This window comes from Rhinoderma darwinii, chromosome 4, assembly GCF_050947455.1.
Source record: "Rhinoderma darwinii isolate aRhiDar2 chromosome 4, aRhiDar2.hap1, whole genome shotgun sequence".
Lineage (NCBI taxonomy): Eukaryota > Metazoa > Chordata > Amphibia > Anura > Rhinodermatidae > Rhinoderma > Rhinoderma darwinii.
Window position 1 is genome coordinate 388394432 of NC_134690.1, and position 20407 is coordinate 388414838.

The window sequence follows — 20407 nt, forward strand, 5'->3', positions numbered from 1 at the left end:
AGAGGGCACAGCTTAAAGAGAAACAGCGCCACCCAGAGGGCACAGCTTAAAGAGAAACAGCGCCACCCAGAGGGCACAGCTTAAAGAGAACAGCGCCACCCAGAGGGCACAGCTTAAAGAGAACAGCGCCACCCAGAGGGCACAGCTTAAAGAGAACAGCGCCACCCAGAGGGCACAGTTTAAAGAGAACAGCGCCACCCAGAGGGCACAGTTTAGAGAACAGCGCCACCCAGAGGGCACAGCTTAAAGAGAACAGCGCCACCCAGAGGGCACAGTTTAAAGAGAACAGCGCCACCCAGAGGGCACAGCTTAAAGAGAAACAGCGCCACCCAGAGGGCACAGCTTAAAGAGAAACAGCGCCACCCAGAGGGCACAGCTTAAAGAGAAACAGCGCCACCCAGAGGGCACAGCTTAAAGAGAACAGCGCCACCCAGAGGGCACAGCTTAAAGAGAACAGCGCCACCCAGAGGGCACAGCTTAAAGAGAACAGCGCCACCCAGAGGGCACAGTTTAAAGAGAACAGCGCCACCCAGAGGGCACAGCTTAAAGAGAACAGCGCCACCCAGAGGGCACAGCGCCACCCAGAGGGCACAGCTTAAAGAGAACAGCGCCACCCAGAGGGCACAGCGCCACCCAGAGGGCACAGCTTAGAGAACAGCGCCACCCAGAGGGCACAGTTTAGAGAACAGCGCCACCCAGAGGGCACAGCTTAAAGAGAACAGCGCAACCCAGAGGGCACAGCTTAAAGAGAACAGCACCACCCAGAGGGCACAGCTTAAAGAGAACAGCACCACCCAGAGGGCACAGCTTAAAGAGAACAGCACCACCCAGAGGGCACAGCTTAAAGAGAACAGCACCAACCAGAGGGCACAGCTTAAAGAGAACAGCGCCACCCAGAGGGCACAGCTTAAAGAGAACAGCACCAACCAGAGGGCACAGCTTAAAGAGAACAGCGCCACTCAGAGGGCACATTATGACATTAATATAAGCAAGAGAGATTACAAAGGGTAGGCTTCGCTGATAATCTAATGTGTATGAGGGTCTCCCGACGCCAGATGTCTGGATTGGACATGTTGGATTTTAAAATCCCCTATCCTTGTGTTGTAACGTATATTAATTCTCCCGACTGAAATAAACATGCATGCTTGGTCGAGCGTGCATATCTATAAGGAGGTCGGGGACATAGCCATCTTATGTGTATGGACGGCTTAAGAGACGCTGAATTGATTTTGTCAAACTGCTCAGAATTAACCCTTTCGCTGCTGCAACAATTTTCACACTTTTAAAATAAATTAAACCTAAATAATAAAAAAATAAAATAAAATCATGTTATACCCACAAACCTATATATATTCTAAAATATATTCTAAAATATATTCAGGCAAATTTTTCAGCACAAAGTAACATTGTGTATAAAGCCTGACCCAAGCAGAGCCGGAGACCCACAACACCCAACTAAAAATAATAGATCAAGATCTGCAGAGTTAATACATGACACTTATGTCTGTGTCTACATGCACAAACCTTCACGTATTCACCAGAACTCAAGAGACAATAAATCTTGTCGATCCAGATGCCGGTAAACATCTTAGTCAAGCAGTTAAAGGGGTTATGAGGGGACCAAAAAATATTATCAGTGTAGTCTCTGCAGTATGTGAGTCCCCTCCCTAATATACATTCCGGTCCCCCGTCGCGCTGATTCTGAGATTTTCATAGCGCTGCCGGGGGACGGGACGTCTAGTTGCACAGTCTTCTTTGATGACGTTACGATTCCTCGTCATGTGACCGGTCCTGTACCCTATGTACAAGAAGGAGCAGCAGTAGCACAGCGAGTACATAGAGTACAGCGGGGCCGGTCATATGACGAAGAGTCGTATCATCATCAAAGTAGAATGTGCAACTAGACGTCCGGTCCCCCGGAAGAGTTATAAAAATCTATGAAAATCTCATAATCGGTACGACACGGGACCGGAATGTATATCAGCGAGTGTACTCACATCCTGCAGGGATTGAACTGATAATACTTTTTGGTCACCACGTAACACCTTCAAATAAAATAAAATTAAAAAAACCAAAAAAGATAACAGTATTGCAGTTTTTGTAAAATGTTGGACCACAATGCGATTTTGCATAGAGCAGTTCTGGACAAACCGGACAACACAAAACCGCAGTCATTTAGATGCAGTTTTCGGATGACATACACAAACGACAGCATTTGGCTCTGTTCACATCTGCGTCAGGGCTCCGTTCCGACGTTCCGTCTGACACAAACTGCAACCAAAGGTTCCCGTTTCCATCACCATTGATTTCAATAGTGACTGATCCGGAGACAAACTGAAACCATTGGCACCGGATCCATCACCATTGAAGTCAATGGTGATGGAAACGGAAACCTTTGATTTCAGTTTGTGTCAGGGCTCCGTTCCGACGGAAAGCTCAGACGGAACGTCGGAACGGAGCACAGTCAGTCTCGCACTAGAATGGATAAAGAATGGACGTAAATATTTATGGTTACCCGTTAGAGCGATTTTACAGCGGCTAACAAATCTCTCAATAGTAGTAAAATCTGGTTGGTCCAAGGCGACAAAAACCTGCAGTCCTTTCTTACCAGGTGAGAGACCGGCGGATGCTTCCTGCTCAAGAGCTCTACCTCCTCCAGAACCTGGTTGAAGACAGACATCATCCTGCGCTCGTACTCACTGTCAGTCTGTAAAGATCCGCTGAAACCGCTTTCCTGGAAGCTTGAAATGACAGGAAAAAGATATTTAAACACAAATCAGGGGGGGGGGGGGGGATGGGGGATGCGGGCGGGTTGTTGCCAGTCATAATCGAAAACACGTTAGAGTAAGTTTGAGCTTAATTTATTTCAAGGGGCATGCCTCTTAATAAATGAGGGGCATCTCTGGCCACCGTGCACCAGCTTTTATTGATTTGCACTATCATTTATGCCAGTTTCTGGGGTAATTTATAGTAAATTTGTGGGGCAGCTTCTACTAAGCCCCATCAATTGTTTTGATAAACATGCTGTGATGTTGTAATTTATTTTGCACAAATTGCGACGTTTGTGACTTTTCTACGCCAGAAAACTGGATGATGGAGACTCCCCCTTTTATTTATCAAAGAGGGCAACCGGAAAGAGCCGCCTTCACTCTGCGGGATCCCAAGTATATACTGGAGTTAAAGGGGTATTCCAAATTCAGCGAACACAAGTTATTTATTCTATGATGAAAAGTTGCACAGTTTTCCAATATTATATCGTTTCTAGATCTCTGCTTGTTGTCGTTCAGTAGGAACATTCATGGTTTACTTCGTGGATAAAAATCTCTCCTGATCATGTAATGGACACACAGTGCACGGCTCGTTACAGTATGCGTATCAGAGATGCGTCTTGTAACGAGCCGTGCACCTGTGTGTCCATCACATGATCATGGACAGAAGGATATCCCATGGGAGTAAACAGTGAAAGTTTCTATTGAATGACAGCAAGCAGAGATCTGGAAAACTTTGAGGAATTCATACAGTAAGCATAGTTTCGTAAGACAAAAAGGTATTTGCTGAAACAGGAATAGCCCTTTAAAGGATGGCCCGATTGATTTCAATGGGATGCAGTGCTACGCTTCTTAAAGTGGTATTCCAACCTTAGACATTTAAGGCATATTAAACGTCTGATAGATGTGGAACCCATACCTATCTCTAATCAGGGGTCACCCTACCCCCGCCCCACATGGTGAGATGGCTGCCACATCCAGAAAGAATCAATGGAGAAGTGGCCACTCTCTCTATTGACTCCTATCAAAGTTACCGCCAAAAAAGCAGAGTAACCTGGAGATAGGTGACGGTCCCAGAGATGGAACCCGCATCTACCAGACATTTCTGGCATATCCTGGGGATGTTCTATAATTGTCTTACCCCCTAAAGTGCTGAGCTTGCAATCACCTAGTCATCAGGGGAATTATCAATAGGGGAGGATGACCAATGGGGACAAGCCGTTTAAACCCAATCTAAAAGTAAGAAGAATAATTGCTGGTTAAAAAGTGGCTTTATTTTTCTTACCTGCACGACTCTGGATCCAAGATAAGGGCTTCAACGCTGTGAGAGATTAAAAGGCAGCTCTGCTGTTGTCTGGTAGAGGCTTAGAGTTAAGGCAAGTACCTGGAGACGAGCAGAGACAATCCATATGGACACAAGGAAAATGGAATATATTATTGGTGACCGGGAGTTTTGTCTCGCTGCAGGCTGGCAGGACATACCCGTCCAGATTACGCCCAACGGGAGGTCTTGCCAAGGAGGGGTTTTCGGGTAGGAATGACAAGGACGTCTTCTTACCACACAGATATTACATAAAGATGGATACATTTCTAGGTTTCTGAGTGTTGCAGAATCAGCATCGAAAGACGATTGATAGAGATCTCCATAGCGCATGGCGAGATTCTTGAACTCTTCCATAGATTGGTTCATCTGTAAAAAAGAAGATCTGTCACCTACAGACATATCAAGCACTGCAGTCCATGAAATCCCATAACGCAGGATGAGGAATAAAACCCTTATATAGGAAATTAAAAAGGAACACACCAAGTAAAACAGATTTACGGTTATGCCAAGTGCAGGACCTAAGCGGGCAGTGCATGACACAGACATTGAAAGGGCACATAAAAGAGAATCCCTGTAACAGTCACCGGCCCCTCAGGTCCTGCACTGGGCAAAAAACAAATAAAATAATTTAAAAAAAGGTTTGTTTTCTTAGGACTCCACCCACAAAATTCAAATAAGCTCAAATCACCTGGGTGGAGATGCGACCGCAGCGCTGGAGGTCATTGCCGGAGGTCATGGCGATAGTGGCAGCGATGGCTGGAGGAGGGCTGGTCTTCAGGCTGTTACAGGTGCAGATGAGTTGAGAGAAAGCTTGAAGCAGATCAATCCTCAGCTTCACAAACTCACACTGGAAGCTCAGCGGATTCATGGGTGTGCTGGCCGCCTATAGGGAAGTGTGAAAATGCATCACAGAACATAGCTTAAAGGGGTATTCCGATCATAGGATTTCTAAGGCATATCCTGTGGATAGGTAATGGTGCCATTTCTGGGACCCGCACCTATATCCAGTACGGAGGTGGGGCCCACAACCCCCATATTGCCTGATGTGGTGGTCGCTGTATCCAGGCGGAGAATAAATGGAGAGGTGGTAGAACATCTAATCTGTGGATATGCCTCAAGGTCTAGGATGGGAGTAACCCATTAACACCTTAGTGACCAGCCTATTTTAATCCTGACCGAGGTATTTTTTATGTTTTTCAATCGTCGCATTCAAAGAGCTCTAACTTTTTTATTTCTGCGTCGACATAGCTGTATAAGGAATTGTTTTTTGCGGGACAAGTTGTATTTTTAATAGCACCATTTTGGGGTACATATAAATTATTAACTTTTATTAACTTTTTTTGGCGGTAATATAAAAAAAAAAAAAAAAACAGCAATTACGCCACACTTTTTTTTTGCATCCTTAATTCACGCCGTTTACCGTGTGGTCTAAATAACACAATACCTTTATTCAGCGGGTCGTTACGATTGCGAGGATACCAAATTTATACAGTTTCCTTGTGTTTTAGTACTTTTACACAGTAAAACCACAGTTGTTTCAGAATTATTTGTTTTTGTGTCTCCATATTTGAAGAGCCATCATTTTTTAATTTTTCTGCCGATGCAGCTGTACGAGGGTTTTTTTTTTGCGGGAAGACTTGTAGTTTTTAAATTGGTACCATTTTGGATTACGTGTCAAAGATATTTTAATATCTTTATAAAATGTGAACCTGAAATTGCTCAACATGATGGACAGTTGTAACTCTGAAACAGCCTACATGGGGGATGAGTATTCTATTCTAAGACTTCTGCTATATGACCTAATGACCTTGTATTCAGCTGACATGACAAAACCTAATGACGCTTGCATTCTATTTTGCTAAGTATATATACTAAGATAAGCTTGGAATTCCGTATTTTACCATATGTGGTATGTATATGTGTAAGTATGAGGGTAACGCCTACCTATTTCATTATAAATAAAGATGCATGGCAGGGACTGTTTTGAGCACCGACGCTGCGTGTCATGATCTCCCTCCGGCCGGCCTCTCAAATCCACCAGTGAGAGAGCGTTAATTAATTTGGAACTCATAGACAAATGCATATAATGTCCAATGTTAAATGGACAAAGTAAATTCTGCAGCGACACATGCGACCTTATGACCACTATTGATCACATTTTGCAGGACAAACAGAAAACCGCAATTCTGTCATTGTTTTTTATTTTATTTTTTACGGTGTTCGTCGTGCGGGTTAAATAACATTATAGCTTTATAGTTGGGGTCAATACGGACGCGGCGATACCACATATGTGTAACTTTTTTTTTTCATAATAAAGCATTTTGTAAGGGGAAAAAGTGTGTTTTTATTTTTTTTTGGGGGGGGTTTTATTTATTTAACTTTATTAAACTTTTTTTTTTAGTTGCTTTTTTAATACACTGCAATTCTTCTGTATTGCAGTGTATTACTGCCCGTCCGTGTGCCTCTGGCATGGCCTAGCAGGCATTAACTAGAGGCAGACCTGGGGGCCTTTCTAAGAACCTCCCTATTGTAAGTAGATTCAGCAGTAATGCATATTTATTTACATTTAGCGGCTTAGGTGGCCTTCGTTTTCGCAGAGCGCTCTCGCCATTTACTTGTGTGCTGTATGGCCTTTCAGAAATATACTGACCGTAAGTGAAGCGATTCCTTTGTGGTAGGATTTGAGGGAATCTGCAATGGCTGTGAGGGCCAGGCCAATGTCGTCTTCCTGCAGCTGAGTCAGGCCTTGCTCAGCAAGAGAGAACTCCTTTAGACTGTTCAGCCAAAAGTAAAAATGTTCTGAAGCCACCTGTGTAAGAAGACTCTGGTACAGCTCCCGAGCCATGTCATGGTTTCCCTAAGATACGGAGATAGAAAACAAAACTTTTATTATTTTTTTTAACCTAGAACTTGTTCAATTTTTATAAGCCAACACCCCCTTCCCAACACACCTTTATCTATGCTTCATTAGGAGAGAAGGGAAACCAGTTACATACGTATTACATATAAATGTCTGACTGTGTGAGCGTACAGTCACCACAATATACAGTTATCAATATCCATCGATGCATTGAAACTTTGATACGGTTTCGATACTGTGCACCCCCAAACGGTTCGATACCGTTATTTCATGCAGTGGTGGATACAGACAGCGGACGGGCCCCTGTGCAAGTTCAGTATATGGGCCCCTTGCTATTTAAAGAGGCTCTGTCTCCAGATTATAAGTGCTCTATCTCCTACATAATGTGACCGGCTCTGGAATGTAGATAACAATAGTGGTTTTTCTTTTGATCATTTTTGACAAAGTTATGAACAATTTTAGATTTATGCGAATCACTTTCTTAATAGACAACTGGGCGTGTTTTTACTTTTGACCAACTGGGCGTTGTACAGAGGAGTGTATGAGGCTGACCAATCAGTGACCAATCAGTGACCAATCAGTGACCTACACTTCTCATTGTTCCAGCCCAGCTTCTCTCACTGCACAATCACACTGTAACAATGGGCTGGAACAATGAGAAGTGTAGGTCACTGATTGGTCACTGATTGGTCAGCGTCATACACTCCTCCGTACAACGCCCAGTTGGTCAAAAGTAAAAACACGCCCAGTTGTCTATTAAGAAAGTAATTCGCATAAATCTAAAATTGTTCATAACTTGCTCAAAAATTATCATTTTTCAAAATAAAAACCACTGCTGTTATCTACATTACAGCGCCGATCAGATTATGTAGGAGACAGGGCACTTATAATCTGGTGACAGAGCCTCTTTAATATCTCTTCATAAATCACCCCCTTATGTCTCTCTTACAATCTATGAGTAATTGTTAGCTATAAAATTCATTAGCTCAGGCATTTACATGCAATCTGACAGACAAAGGCTTATTTAAGGTTGGTTGGCCCCCTTACCTACTGGGCCCCCGTGCAGCTGCACAGCTTGCACCAATGCTATGTCCACCCCGGATTTCACATTTTCGATACTAAGCTGTGCGGCCGCACAGCTCAGTATAGGAACACATAAATGTTGTTAGAGCGGGGCTGCGACTCTGCAATACAGTCATTGCCCCGCTCCGGAGTCCTGACAAGTGTGCACGCACGGTCAGCATGATTTGAGACCAGCGCTGCATGAACGATTGCCGTCACTGATGACAGAACATGGAGGGCGCACTACAAAACACCCCCATGTTCTGTGTTCAGTGGCTGCGCCGCCGCTCATTAGTGCAGCTGCGGGCCGTATCACATGCTGACCGCGCGCGCACTTTTTGTCAGCAGTGGGGTATTACACAGCTGCAGCCCTGCGATCAAAGCTGACTGCAGCATTCAAGGGGTAAACGAGAAGGGGGATGCCCTTCGGATCGCATCACAGGGAGCCCTTGTGACACGATCGAGGGACATACCATATATGGGCAGACAGCCCAGGGTCCATTGAAGGACCCCAGTGCCGTCTGACCATATTTCCTTTTAGGGCATACTGAGGTATGTCCTAACAACTGCCTGTGTACTATCTGCATATAGATAAATGCCAGTACAGTTTAAAAAAAAAAAAAAATAATGTTAAATAAAAAAACACAACACATTTTTTTTACAATAAACATTAAAATAAGGCCTAATACATAATATATACACATATTCGTCGCAACCGTAATAAACACATTTATGTTTACACTGTTAGAAAATATAAAACTGCTTTCTTTCACTTATTAATTTGAGGCACGAGGTGTTATGAATTTTGAACCTCCATGTGCCTCACATTAATAGTAATTAACCCCATCACATTAACCCAATGTTGTCCATTATGATTGAGGAACATGATTGGGGTTAATTACTCTTAATTTGAGGCACATGGAGGTTCAAAATGCTTCACATCAGAAAATGGAAGAACTTTTTTTATTTGTTATTATTATTGTTGGCAAAGTATTGTTTTGTATCGAGTATATTTAGTAATACTAAACGAAGTATCGGTATCAAAGTACAAATTCTGGTATCGCGACAACTCTACCATCTATACAGGATGATTCTAAACCCAGATGATCATTGATCTTACCATACGAGAGGCTTGTCTGGCTATTCTATATGCAGTCCATCCATTAGAGACGTTCTCCAGTTGTTGTTTTATTACAGTCTTCACTTCGGATGACAGTGCTTTTTGGCTCGCCACAAAAATAACAGTAGCAAGAGCAACCTATGAGAGAAAAAAAAAGGGAGGAAAAAGCCACCACACACAATACTAAGGGCCTGTTCACATCAGCATGGTCTGTCCTTTGAGGGGTTCCGTCGGAGCAACTCCTCAACGGAAAGGCAAACGGAAACCATAGCTTCCGTTTGCATCACCATTGTTTTCAATGGTAACAGATGCTTTATTCCGTTTTTCAGTCGTGAAAGAGTTTAGTTTTTTTGACGGAATCAATAGCGCAGCTGACTGCGTTTGCGTTTCCGTTGAGGGGTTCCACCGACGGAAAGCTCAGACGGAACCCCTCAACGGAAAGACAAAGCGGATGTGAAAAGGCCCTTAGACAAGGAGTGTATTTATTTAATAAAAAATAAAACTTTTGTCAAATCAGCTAAACACTGGAGCGAGGGTGACGCAACTCTAACCCTGCCGTTCTCATCTGATCACTACATGTCCGGCTCCTGAACTCCTGACATTCATCTGATCTCGTTGGGGGAAGCTACGATGCCACATAAATGTAGAAGGGTGTCAAAAGTGGTTATGTGGGGACCAAAAATTGTTAGCAGTGTAGTCACCGGAAGTCTAGTTGCACAGTCTTATTTCATGACGATACGACTCTTCACCACGTGACCGACCCCGCTCTGCTACTGCTTGTGCATAGAGTACAGCGGGGGTCAGTCACATGACGAAGACTCGTATCGTCATCAAAGAAGACTGTGCAACTAGACTTCCGGTCCCCCGGCAGCGCTATAAAAATCTATGAAAATCTCAGAATCCGCGCTGACGTAATAGTTTTTGGTTCCCCCATAACGCCTATAAGAGATACACAGTGATGCAGAGTCCCCCAGAGAAGCAGACGCACTTTCCTCTGGTTCTCTACTCAGCATAGAGATGTACTCGAATGTAGGACTAATAGGACATCTAGAAAGGGGTTGTCCTATTAGAACGACAACTTCCATCGAAGCCTGTGCCTCAACAGCTGTACTTTATCTTCTATACTTTATGTTACTTACCAGCAGCTCCTGTTGTTTGTCTGTGGTCGATCTCCCAATGACTTTGTACAGTTCCACCAGGTCCCCTAACATCCCATCTCCGAGCACCGGCAGCTGCATGGCCACAGAGGCCAGACAATGACACAGATATATCCTGGCAGCGTCCTGTGCGCTGTGCAGCTGAGTGAGGAGAGATTCCACTACAGACTGGCTTAGATACGGGCGGCACTTTGCCAGCTTTACCATGCAGGACAGAGCCGTCTAAGGAAACAACCAATATATTAATGTGATATGGACTATACAGATTATATACATATACTTCCACACTATGCTGCCAATACACAGCAATGAACGACTTTCGATGGCCATATTATCGCACCTTTAAAGTTTGCTGCGCACCGGCGCTGCTGTCCTGACTGCTCAGGACAAGAAGGGACTCAAGGCCGAATACGGCGTCCTTCTCCAGAGCCAAATGATCTGAAAGAGAAATAGTCCATGAAGCATTGTGGTTTACAGAAGTATTTGTGACTGTAAATTTGTCACATTTATAATCCATTTCCATAAATCAATAAAAGCAAATACCAAATGATTTGTTCAGTTTTCTGGGTCTAAGTGATATCAAGGATAAATGGACGACTACATTAGTGGCTGACAATGCAATATACAATTCTTATTTTACAGAGTGCTTTAAGATTAATATTCCTTTTACAATAGGCACCTTGAAAAATACTCAGTCGGCAGCCATAGGCTCTTTTTTTTTTTTAACCCCTTAATGGTTAAGCCTGAAAAGGCCTTAAAGGCAATGTAAACCTGTGAATGGCATTATTTTTTATTTATTTTTTTAAACAAAAAGGTCAGTCAGTGTGATTGGTGCAACTTTATAAATTGTTTGTATTAAAAATTATTTCTACTTTTTTGAGATACAGTTGCTTTGTATCCTGTATACAAAGCAGCTGTATCTTTCGCTATGACCTGAATCCTTCAGTCCTGCAACCTGACTGATTCAGTGTCAGCGGGTCCTGTGTGACTCTGACACGCAGGATCCACCTGTAACCTATCAAATCTAAGTTATGAACTTAGAGGCGATAGATTATAGGAGAGTCCTGCGTGTCAGGATCCGCTGTCACTGAACTCGTCAGTCCCCGCTGTCACTGAACCTGTCAGTCCCGCGGACCTGGCGGGAGCAGGATTTAGCGAACGATACAGTTGCCATGTATACAGCTTACAGAGCAGCTGTATCTCAAAAAGTTAAAATCATTTTTAATAAAAACTATTTATAAAGTTGCACCAATCACACGGATTGACCGTTTTATTTTATTTTTAAAAATGCCATTCAAAGGTTTACTAAGACTTTTAATGACAGCTGAATTTTTGCCTCTTTGGTTTCAGCAGTCGTAACTTTTTTATTTTTTCATTGATGTGAATATTTAAGGCCTTGTTTTATACGGGAGAAATTGTATTTCTTTCCTGTGCAGTTTGGGGGGGAAACAAATAAATGACCGTGTAATTTATGTCATTTAATTTTGAGGGGGTCAATATTTAAAAAAGGGATTTTCGTTATTGTTTTTTTGCCTCATTTTTTATACAGTTTATGCATTACGCTGAATAAGCTGTTAAATGAATTCTTCGGGTTATTACGATAGTATAGATATCCAATATGTGTAGGTTTTTTATTTTTATGTATTGTATGGGTGATAAAATATGTTTTATGCAAAATAATGACTTTTCTTGGGGACATTATTATTATTTGTGACTTTTTTTGATCTCATGAAGAGATAACAGGTTAACAACTTTTTTATACTTATATTGTATTAATATATTCCTGTATGGTAATACGTAACACGGTCACTATGACACAGGCTGCTGTTAGGGGAATACATAGTGTGTCCTAACAGCCGGCTTACTGAGCAGACCGACCGTATTCAGGAGGCAGCTCGAAGTACAGGAGCGATCATAAGCCTCCTCTACACCGACGCCAAATGATGCCGTCAAAAGTCAGTGGGCAGTCAGGAAGGGGTTAAGAAATAGTTCTCGCAAAAACGTCCTAAAACTGCTTCTACAGGAAACCATCATTGCCGAAGCACCGCCTGTAAACCACAGCCACGTTTATTGCAAGTGTTTTTTTCCTGTTGAAGTCTATGGTAGAAAAAAAAAAAAGAAACTTCCCAAAATCACTGGCGACAAGGCTGAAAAAAAGCAGGTCCTAAAAATACATTTTTTAAAAACAACAAATTTTTGTGCAAATTTCATTCAGTAAAATCTTGCTCTCAACTATAGCAGTGGTAGTGAACCACGTGTGGCACGGCTACATGTAGTAGGAACACTGGCCATACGCACCGGCCTAACCGCCACTTCTCCAAACTCCACCACAAACATTCATGTTTATTTCTATGTAGAGAGGGGAATAAGCCCTCGCTGCCACACACCTCATCTTCTCCAGACATCCTACATTCCTGGTCCCCTATTACCTGGCATCTGCCATCCGTGGAAAGGCCCCCATAAACATCCACGTGTTTGGACTCCCGATATTTCTGGGTTAGTAAATACTTGTATTCACTATAAAAACAACAACGCCGGAGCATCTTTTCCTAGTACTCACGCATTGTGTCCATTCCTCTGTTATGCCTACTGGAAAAGTAGGCGTTACCTTGTCAATAGGGTGTGTCAGCATGATTGGACAGTGTCAAGAGTGTGTAGGGAACATCCTACTTACAAGAGGAAAGGCAACGCACAGTTATCAGTTTATTCATACATTTCCAGGGTGGACAACAGAGGAATGGCCCAAAAGAGTTCCAAGAACTGGTGTGAGAACGGTGCACAATTACTCTGACAATCACAAATACAAATGTAATGATATTTAACCCCTTAATGACCAGCCTATTTTGGACCTTAATGACCAGGCTATTTTTTACATTTTTCAATCGTCGCATTCCAAGAGCTATAACTTTTTTATTTTTGCGTCGACATAGCTGTATAAGGTCTTGTTTTTTCCGGGCCAAGTTGTATTTTTTAATAGCACCATTTTTAGGTACTTATTTAGGTATTTATTGATTAACTTTTATTAACTTTTTTTTTGGGGGGGAATAGAAAAAATTCTGAAATTTTGCCACTCTTTTTTGCGTCCTAAATCTGCGCCGTTTACCGTGTGGTAAAAAAACCACAATAACTTTATTCAGCGGGTTGTTACGATTGCAACGATACCAAATTTGTATAGTTTTTGTATGTTTTGCTACTTTTACACAGTAAAAACGCTTTTTTTTCAAAATTATTTGTTTTTGTGTCTCCATATTTGAAGAGCCGTAACGTTTTTATTTTTTCGCCGATGCGGTTGTATGAGGGCTTTTTTTTGCGGGACGACTTGTAGTTTTTATTGGTACCATTTTGGAGTAGATGCGACTTTTTGATCACTTTTTATCACATTTTTTTAAAGTCAGTATTCACAGAAAACAGCAATTTTTCCATAGTTTTTTATTAATTTTTTTACGGCGTTCACCGTGCGGGTTAAATAATGTAATAGATTTATAGTCGGGGTCGTTACGGACGCGGTGATACCAAATATGTGTAACTTTTTAACTTTATTTTGTTTTTTTAATAGTAAAGCAGTTTGTAAGGGGAAAAGCTAGGTTTTTAAATTTTTTTCACATTTTTTTTTAAATTAACTTTATTAAACTTTTTTTTCACTTTTTTACTAGTCCCATTAGGGGACTATAATATGCGATTCTGCGATCGCATTTATAATACACTGCAATACTTTTGTATTGCAGTGTATTACTGCCTGTACATTTAACACGGACAGGCATCTGCTAGGTCATGCCTGTGGCATGATCTAGCAGGCATTCACTCCAGGCAGACCTGGGGGCCTTTATTAGACCCCCGGCTGCCATTAGAGACACAGACACTCGGCGATCGTATCGCCGGGTGTCGGTGGGGGAGAGAGGGAGCTCCCTCCCTCTCTCCAAAACCACTCAGATGCGGTGCTCGCTATTGAGCGCCGGATCTGAGGGGTTAAACGTGTGAGATCGATACTAATATCGATCTCACACGGCAGAGCAGGGACGCCACCAGCCCTCAGCTACCTCTGGCAGCCGAGAGCAGGGAGATTTGACATCTCCCTGCTCTGTAAACTTATTCCGATGCCGCGACGTAAAAAGTCTATGGCATCGGAACAAGGCCCGTTAGTGACCGACGTAGAAACACGATGGGCCGGTCACTAACGGGTTAAAGGTTATTCATTGTAAAATGAAAAGCTAAACAATTCTCGAATATACTTTCTGTATCCATTCCTCACAGTTTAAGATCTCTGCTTGCAGTCATTCTGAAACATAATTGATCACAGCTGTATTGGCAATATAAGCTTCTTGAGCTGACCATACTCTAGAAATGTTGGAGGTTCAAAAAGACCCATTTGGGGAGCGTTTTCTGCCGACCGCTTTTCGCTACACAAACGAGCGTGTTAGATGTGGACTGAATACAGATATCTGTGCAAAAGTTGATCTGCCGTGTTGGATTTTTTCGGTCGTAGTCGGCTGTCGTTTTGTAAAGTTGTTCTTGCCAAGTGACAGATCTGCATCCCATCAATAGGAGCTCAGACTAGTCCACAGATCAAAGCAGAGATCGATCGTCAAGTTGTCGTTTTAACTTTGGCCGTTGTCGTCCGACCGAGAACGACAAGTTGTACAGAAAACGGCGACTGGAATCACTAATGTATGCCCAGCTTTAGTCTTTTCTTGAACACTTGCATTAGAGTTGAAGTGTTGTTCCATTCCCAACACATAGTATTGCATTGTATGTATAGGAAATGTGCAGAAAATTTCAGCAATAGATTTTAGACTGGTCCACCAGATTCAACATGGAAGCAACTTGGAAAAACCACTCAATATTTCTTTATGGAATGATCTGTGGCTACCATTAACAAAAAGATTAAACTACACAAATCTCCAGCAACAGGAAAACTGGAAATTTCAGATGTGGATTAACATCATAACTCACCTATATCCTGACAAGAAGCCACAATATTGGTGAGGACTGTCACACCGTGAGCGGCAATGCCGCGGTTACTGTGATAACTGCACTCCTGTGCCAGCTTAATCAGATCAGTATACCGAGCGGAACCCGATATGGCCCCTAATAAATAAAACAGAAAAAAAATTTGGTTATAGCGAGTTCTACGGTTTACCTAAATGACTAAGGCTCTGTTCACATGTTTTATGATTACATTTAGCGCGCACGTCGGGAAAGATCATTGTCAGACGGAGCCCAAGATTGCCCTTTCGGCCTCCATCTGGCCCAAAAAAAAAAAAAGTATGGAATAGCGTAGTGGACTATGCGGTTATATCCCGCGGAGTCCAGTAAAAAAAAAGTATACATTTAACGTATACATTTTTTTTTAACATGGTGGGCTACAAGTGATGAATGCCACGGTTTGGCATCTTTTATAGGCACCTGTTAAACGGATCCGTCATGAGCTTTTCAATTGATTTTCAGGACGGTATCTGTTACACGCACGCCATTTTGGGCTTTGGGTGATGAATGCGTTAAACGGATACCTGTGGCATCCGTCACCCAAAGGCTATAATGGTATCCACTGAAAGAATACGTAATGAAAGTTTATGCTGTATCGGTTAAACGTATATCATAATGGTCTATGGGTGACGTATGCTACGGTTAGGCATCAAAGCCTACGCTTAATGTATACGTCGGAAGCTTTTCCCCAGCGTATACGTCAAAACGTAGGCTTAAAAAAAAGTGATGTGAACGTAGCCTAAAGTGCAAATGACTAAGGGTCCTTTTACACTGACTTGTATGGGCCATGAAAAAGGGCACCGATCAACGAGACTGGTTGATCGGCGCTCGTTTTCTCCTTTCACAAGCAGCTATGATCAGTAATGTATGGGGATGAGTTACTACAATTGTTCGTCCCCATACATTTCTATCATGCTGGCAGCACATCTCCCTGTTTACACAAGGAGATGTGCTGCCGACTAGCAACCATTTTATTGCTCGTTCATCGGCTGATCGTTGCCCAGTACAATGATCAGGAAGGAGCGTTCATAGGAACGTTCGTTTGCCCGATCATTGGCCCGTGTGATGACAATTCCAATAATAAAGGATTATCATTTTGGTCTGATGTGGGAAGACACTGGTGTAAACTGGGCCATCTTAATTGCATCATAACATTGCGCCATTAGGGAGTTTGTACCTGGGTGTGAATTGAAGTACTGCTTGATAGAGATGCTGCCGGAGAGAGTAGAGAGTACAGAGACCATTCCCAGTTTTAGGCTGTCGTATGGTGTTTGAAGAGCACATTCGCATAAAGTCTAAGAGAAAAGAAATCAGTTATCACAGAGGTCAGATTTACTACAATATTCATTACCTTTCAATAATGTAATCTGTCTAAATAGCTATTGTTCTGACCACCCCCTCTGCTTTACACTGCATCTCATGCTTGTTTAGCTTAGCTGCTGTGTATGAGCACAAGCTCTCCATAGGTTTATTTGAAGTCAGAGGTCACACGAAATATTTTTTTTAGAGTAAAAAAATACTCATCTTAAGCATTTTAACGAGTATTTGTTGCCAAGGAGGAGTATACAGAGAAGTCTTGCTATAACGTACAATGCTCCCATGCCTGAATAGGAAGTTTTGGACATTATATGCGTATTTATCATGATGCACAGAAATATATCAAACATTTATCATATTCTACAGCGATGTCATGGGATGCAGTAGCCCTTTAACTATAGCTTGTCTTCCTTAATTGGAAGGTACTGAAGCCTCTTATACACAGATGAATTTGCTCCCAATTAAACCAATGTTCCATTTTTTTCTCCATGATTGAGGCACCGATTCTTAAAGGGACATAAACGCGGGTAATTATTTTCCCTGTGGAAATTGATCCAAATATTGTTTATGTGCATTGTATGCAGGTGTATTCATCAACGCAGCACGGACAAAAACATGAGGCAAGATCACTTACGCTTTTTATTGAAGGTTTTTAATGTGGTCTTGATGCGTTTCACGTATAATAACTGTTCGGCCAAAAACGGCTATAATTCATGCAGTTTGTGAAGGCAAGTTACGCCCCTTCTATACTGTGTTTGCAGTGTAAGTGCAACGTAAGCGCCGAGAGTACGAAACAAATCCATTCAACATATTTATAGACCCACATTCACCCGGAGGCCAAAAGTGTGTCCTTTAGGCCTGTAATGTGTATAGTGAGAACTAGCAAAATAGGTCTAGAAGTCTGAATGACCCCGGGAGAGTAGTCTGGCATTTTAGAAGAGGGCGGACAGAAATTGTGTTTTTTCATAGCAGAGCTAGCAACAGCCTCCGCATGTGCTGGGACCCCCGTACTGCAATAAACATCACCAGCACAGTCCCTCATTGGCTGACTGGGCCGGTGACATCTATTGCTTTTGCCCAACGGTCCTGAAAGTGTGCTGCTACAGGCTTCAATGACACCTGTACAGGCGTTAGTGTGACCTCTATGCTTTATTTATGAATAAGTTATGTTAAAGCACCAGACCTGTATATTGTCCCTGTTCCATGTGTGGGGAGTTTTATTGGCCAAAAACTTCAGATCCTGAATAGCAAGTCTCTTCACGGCTTTCCTAGGGTCATTCTTCAGGTACTGCAGCAATAGTTGAATCTGAGGGAAGAAAAAGCAAGGTCAATCCTAAATGTTCTCAACATTAAAGGAGACCTCGAAAAAAAAGAAAAAAATTATCCCATGTAAATAAATAAATATATATATATATATATATATATATATATCTCTTCCTTCTAAACCGGTATATGATTGCTTGAAATTTCTGTCTCAAAGCAGAAGTCCTCACTACTGAGAGATTCTGATGACAACATTTCCCCTTCTGATTTCTCTTAAGCACAGTAATGGAAAATTTGTGGGAATTCCAATAACTAGTCACACATAAACATAAAAAACTGCTGCTATAGAAGTCAATTAGGATATAGATATGGATGTGGATTGTGATTTAAAACCACACAGTCTCCTTTACAACACATTGACAGAAATCAGATGGGAAAAGGTCATCAGCGTCTCTCAGTAGTGCAGCCTCAGGCTTTGAGCAATCATATCTATCTATCTATCTATCTATCTATATATCTATCATGTACCTGCTTGGGAATGTCCACTAAGGAAGATGCAGCGAGCAGGGTGAAGGTGTGCAATGTGACGATCACCATCTTTGTAGAGGGGTAGGAGGTGACAAGTTGCTGCAGAAGTTGGCGACTATTAGAGGCCAAAATGGCATCATGGTGCATGTGCTGAAGAATGGGAATCAGTTTAAGCTTTAAATCAACTGGGGTGGCCAAGCCTGAAATGAAGAGGAGAAACAGCATAAAATATGTAAAAAGCCACAAGTATATTATATGTGAAAACTGGACATAAGGGAATACATGTCACTTCATCTACAATTCAATTTCCATTCCACTAGACTTTTTGATTTAGATTTATGCACTAAACAACAAAGTGATAAAATATAATCAAAAGAAAACACATTCTCACCTTGGATCATTTCCCCAATTTTATTACATATTCCGGCTGCAAAATCTCTAAAGGGAAAAAGTAAATCATGAAACAATGTAAGGCAGTGTAGTGGACATAGAAGAGGTGGCCCTACAGGGGCAGATTCTAAACACAGACGGAGTGGAAACATTTAGGCCCCATGCACACGACCGTGCCCGCGATCACGGCCCACTATTGCGGGCACGGCCGGCCGCCGACTGCCACCCGCATTTTCGGGCCGTGCTCCCATACAAAGTACGGGAACACGGCCCGCAAAATGCAAAAGAACGGACATGTTCCATAATTTTCGGAACATTTCTACGGCACGGACACCCTTCCGTAGTGCTACGGAAAGGTGTCCGCGTTCAATGAAAGTGAGTGAAACTGAGGTTTTTTACGGTCATGTGCATGGGGCCTTACCGGTCCTTAGAAACAATTGGGGAAATTTACTAAGCAAATCGTGTCAGTATATTATCTTAAGTTGAACCATAAAAGCACATTTATTTTGCGTTTTAGCCACTTTTTATGCCTACCAGGACGTTCTTGAGAAATGTCAAGCGAAACGCGTATTCCTTGTTAGGTGACATTAGCCAAACAGCACAATATATTTTGTGCCATTTGAATTAATAGTACAACTTAACATATTATGGTGACAGATCCGCCTATAAAGACATTATGTTGGGGTACATGTAATGCAGCCATGAGTTGGCGTGAGAAAGAGAAACGTATCCCACATGTTTAGCAAGTTGTGATGAATATATTCTGTCACGTGCCGTCATTTTGATAAATTTAGGGCAACTTGCACCATTTTTTGCTGACTCCTATATTCCTGCTGGTTTAGGAAAGACAGTGACCAGATCCTTCTATTTGCTATGACAGATTCATCCTTATTTGAGGATTGTATCGAAAACATTAGATATATATAAAAAATAGATATGTTCCGTCACTCACAGCAACAAAATATTTAAGTGTTTATAATATCGCTTGATCTTAACCCCGAAGTAACTGATGTGATCAGGGTGGTTGTCAATTCCCTTTTCACACAGCAGAGAACGGGGGAGAAGAGTCGTAGCCTCTAATGTTGCCTTTATGTATATTACAACCATGAGTAAGTATACACTGTTTAGTCTTCTGGGGTTTATTCTCGCTCTAGTTTTACGAGAAAGGAGTGTCAAATACCAATTACGTACTTTGACTGTGCAGAAAAATGAGATGCAGCAAATATAGCGGCTTCCACCTCCACATTGTCATGAGAATCCAGGCTTTGCCGTATACTGTGGTGGGCGTTCTTCTGATCGGGAATTATGGATGCCATGCTGCCCAGCATCCTGAAACAGACAAAACAACCTATGATCTTGTAATCCAACAACTCAAAGACAGACGGGACGATCCTCCATAACAAAGCATTCCTCTCACATATATTGTCCTGGCTGGATTTAGCTCAATACAGCAGTGTCTACGATGTGTAATACACCCCCGGGCGGTGAGGGTCGGCCCTTTGCAGTAGATACATCAGGTAAACAAACTTTAGTGCAGTGGTCTAAAACCTGCGACTGTCGCAAAACTACAACTCCCAGTATGCTCCGACAGCCTCAGACTGTCAGGGCACGTTGGGATTTGACGCTTCGCAAAAA

At 42.3% G+C, this 20407-nt stretch overlaps 1 protein-coding gene across 2 annotated transcripts in view; it reads right to left on the bottom strand.

The window, feature by feature from the left end:
- INTS7 (integrator complex subunit 7) overlaps window positions 1-20407 on the bottom strand; it is a 41338-nt gene that overhangs the window by 17192 nt on the left and 3739 nt on the right. For both annotated transcript variants that reach the window (XR_012883269.1, XM_075863293.1), the window contains exons 4-17: window positions 19964-20101; window positions 18774-18820; window positions 18383-18582; window positions 17775-17897; window positions 16452-16569; window positions 15242-15376; window positions 10632-10729; window positions 10274-10513; window positions 9135-9272; window positions 6743-6949; window positions 4781-4975; window positions 4355-4458; window positions 4054-4122; window positions 2609-2741 (exon numbers count right to left, since the gene is read on the bottom strand). Coding sequence is in view for 1 of the 2 variants with exons in the window: in XM_075863293.1 (XP_075719408.1) it covers window positions 2609-2741; window positions 4054-4122; window positions 4355-4458; window positions 4781-4975; window positions 6743-6949; window positions 9135-9272; window positions 10274-10513; window positions 10632-10729; window positions 15242-15376; window positions 16452-16569; window positions 17775-17897; window positions 18383-18582; window positions 18774-18820; window positions 19964-20101 (1945 nt within the window). In the remaining variant the exon portion in view is untranslated. The remainder of the gene's footprint in view (window positions 1-2608; window positions 2742-4053; window positions 4123-4354; window positions 4459-4780; window positions 4976-6742; window positions 6950-9134; window positions 9273-10273; window positions 10514-10631; window positions 10730-15241; window positions 15377-16451; window positions 16570-17774; window positions 17898-18382; window positions 18583-18773; window positions 18821-19963; window positions 20102-20407) is intronic.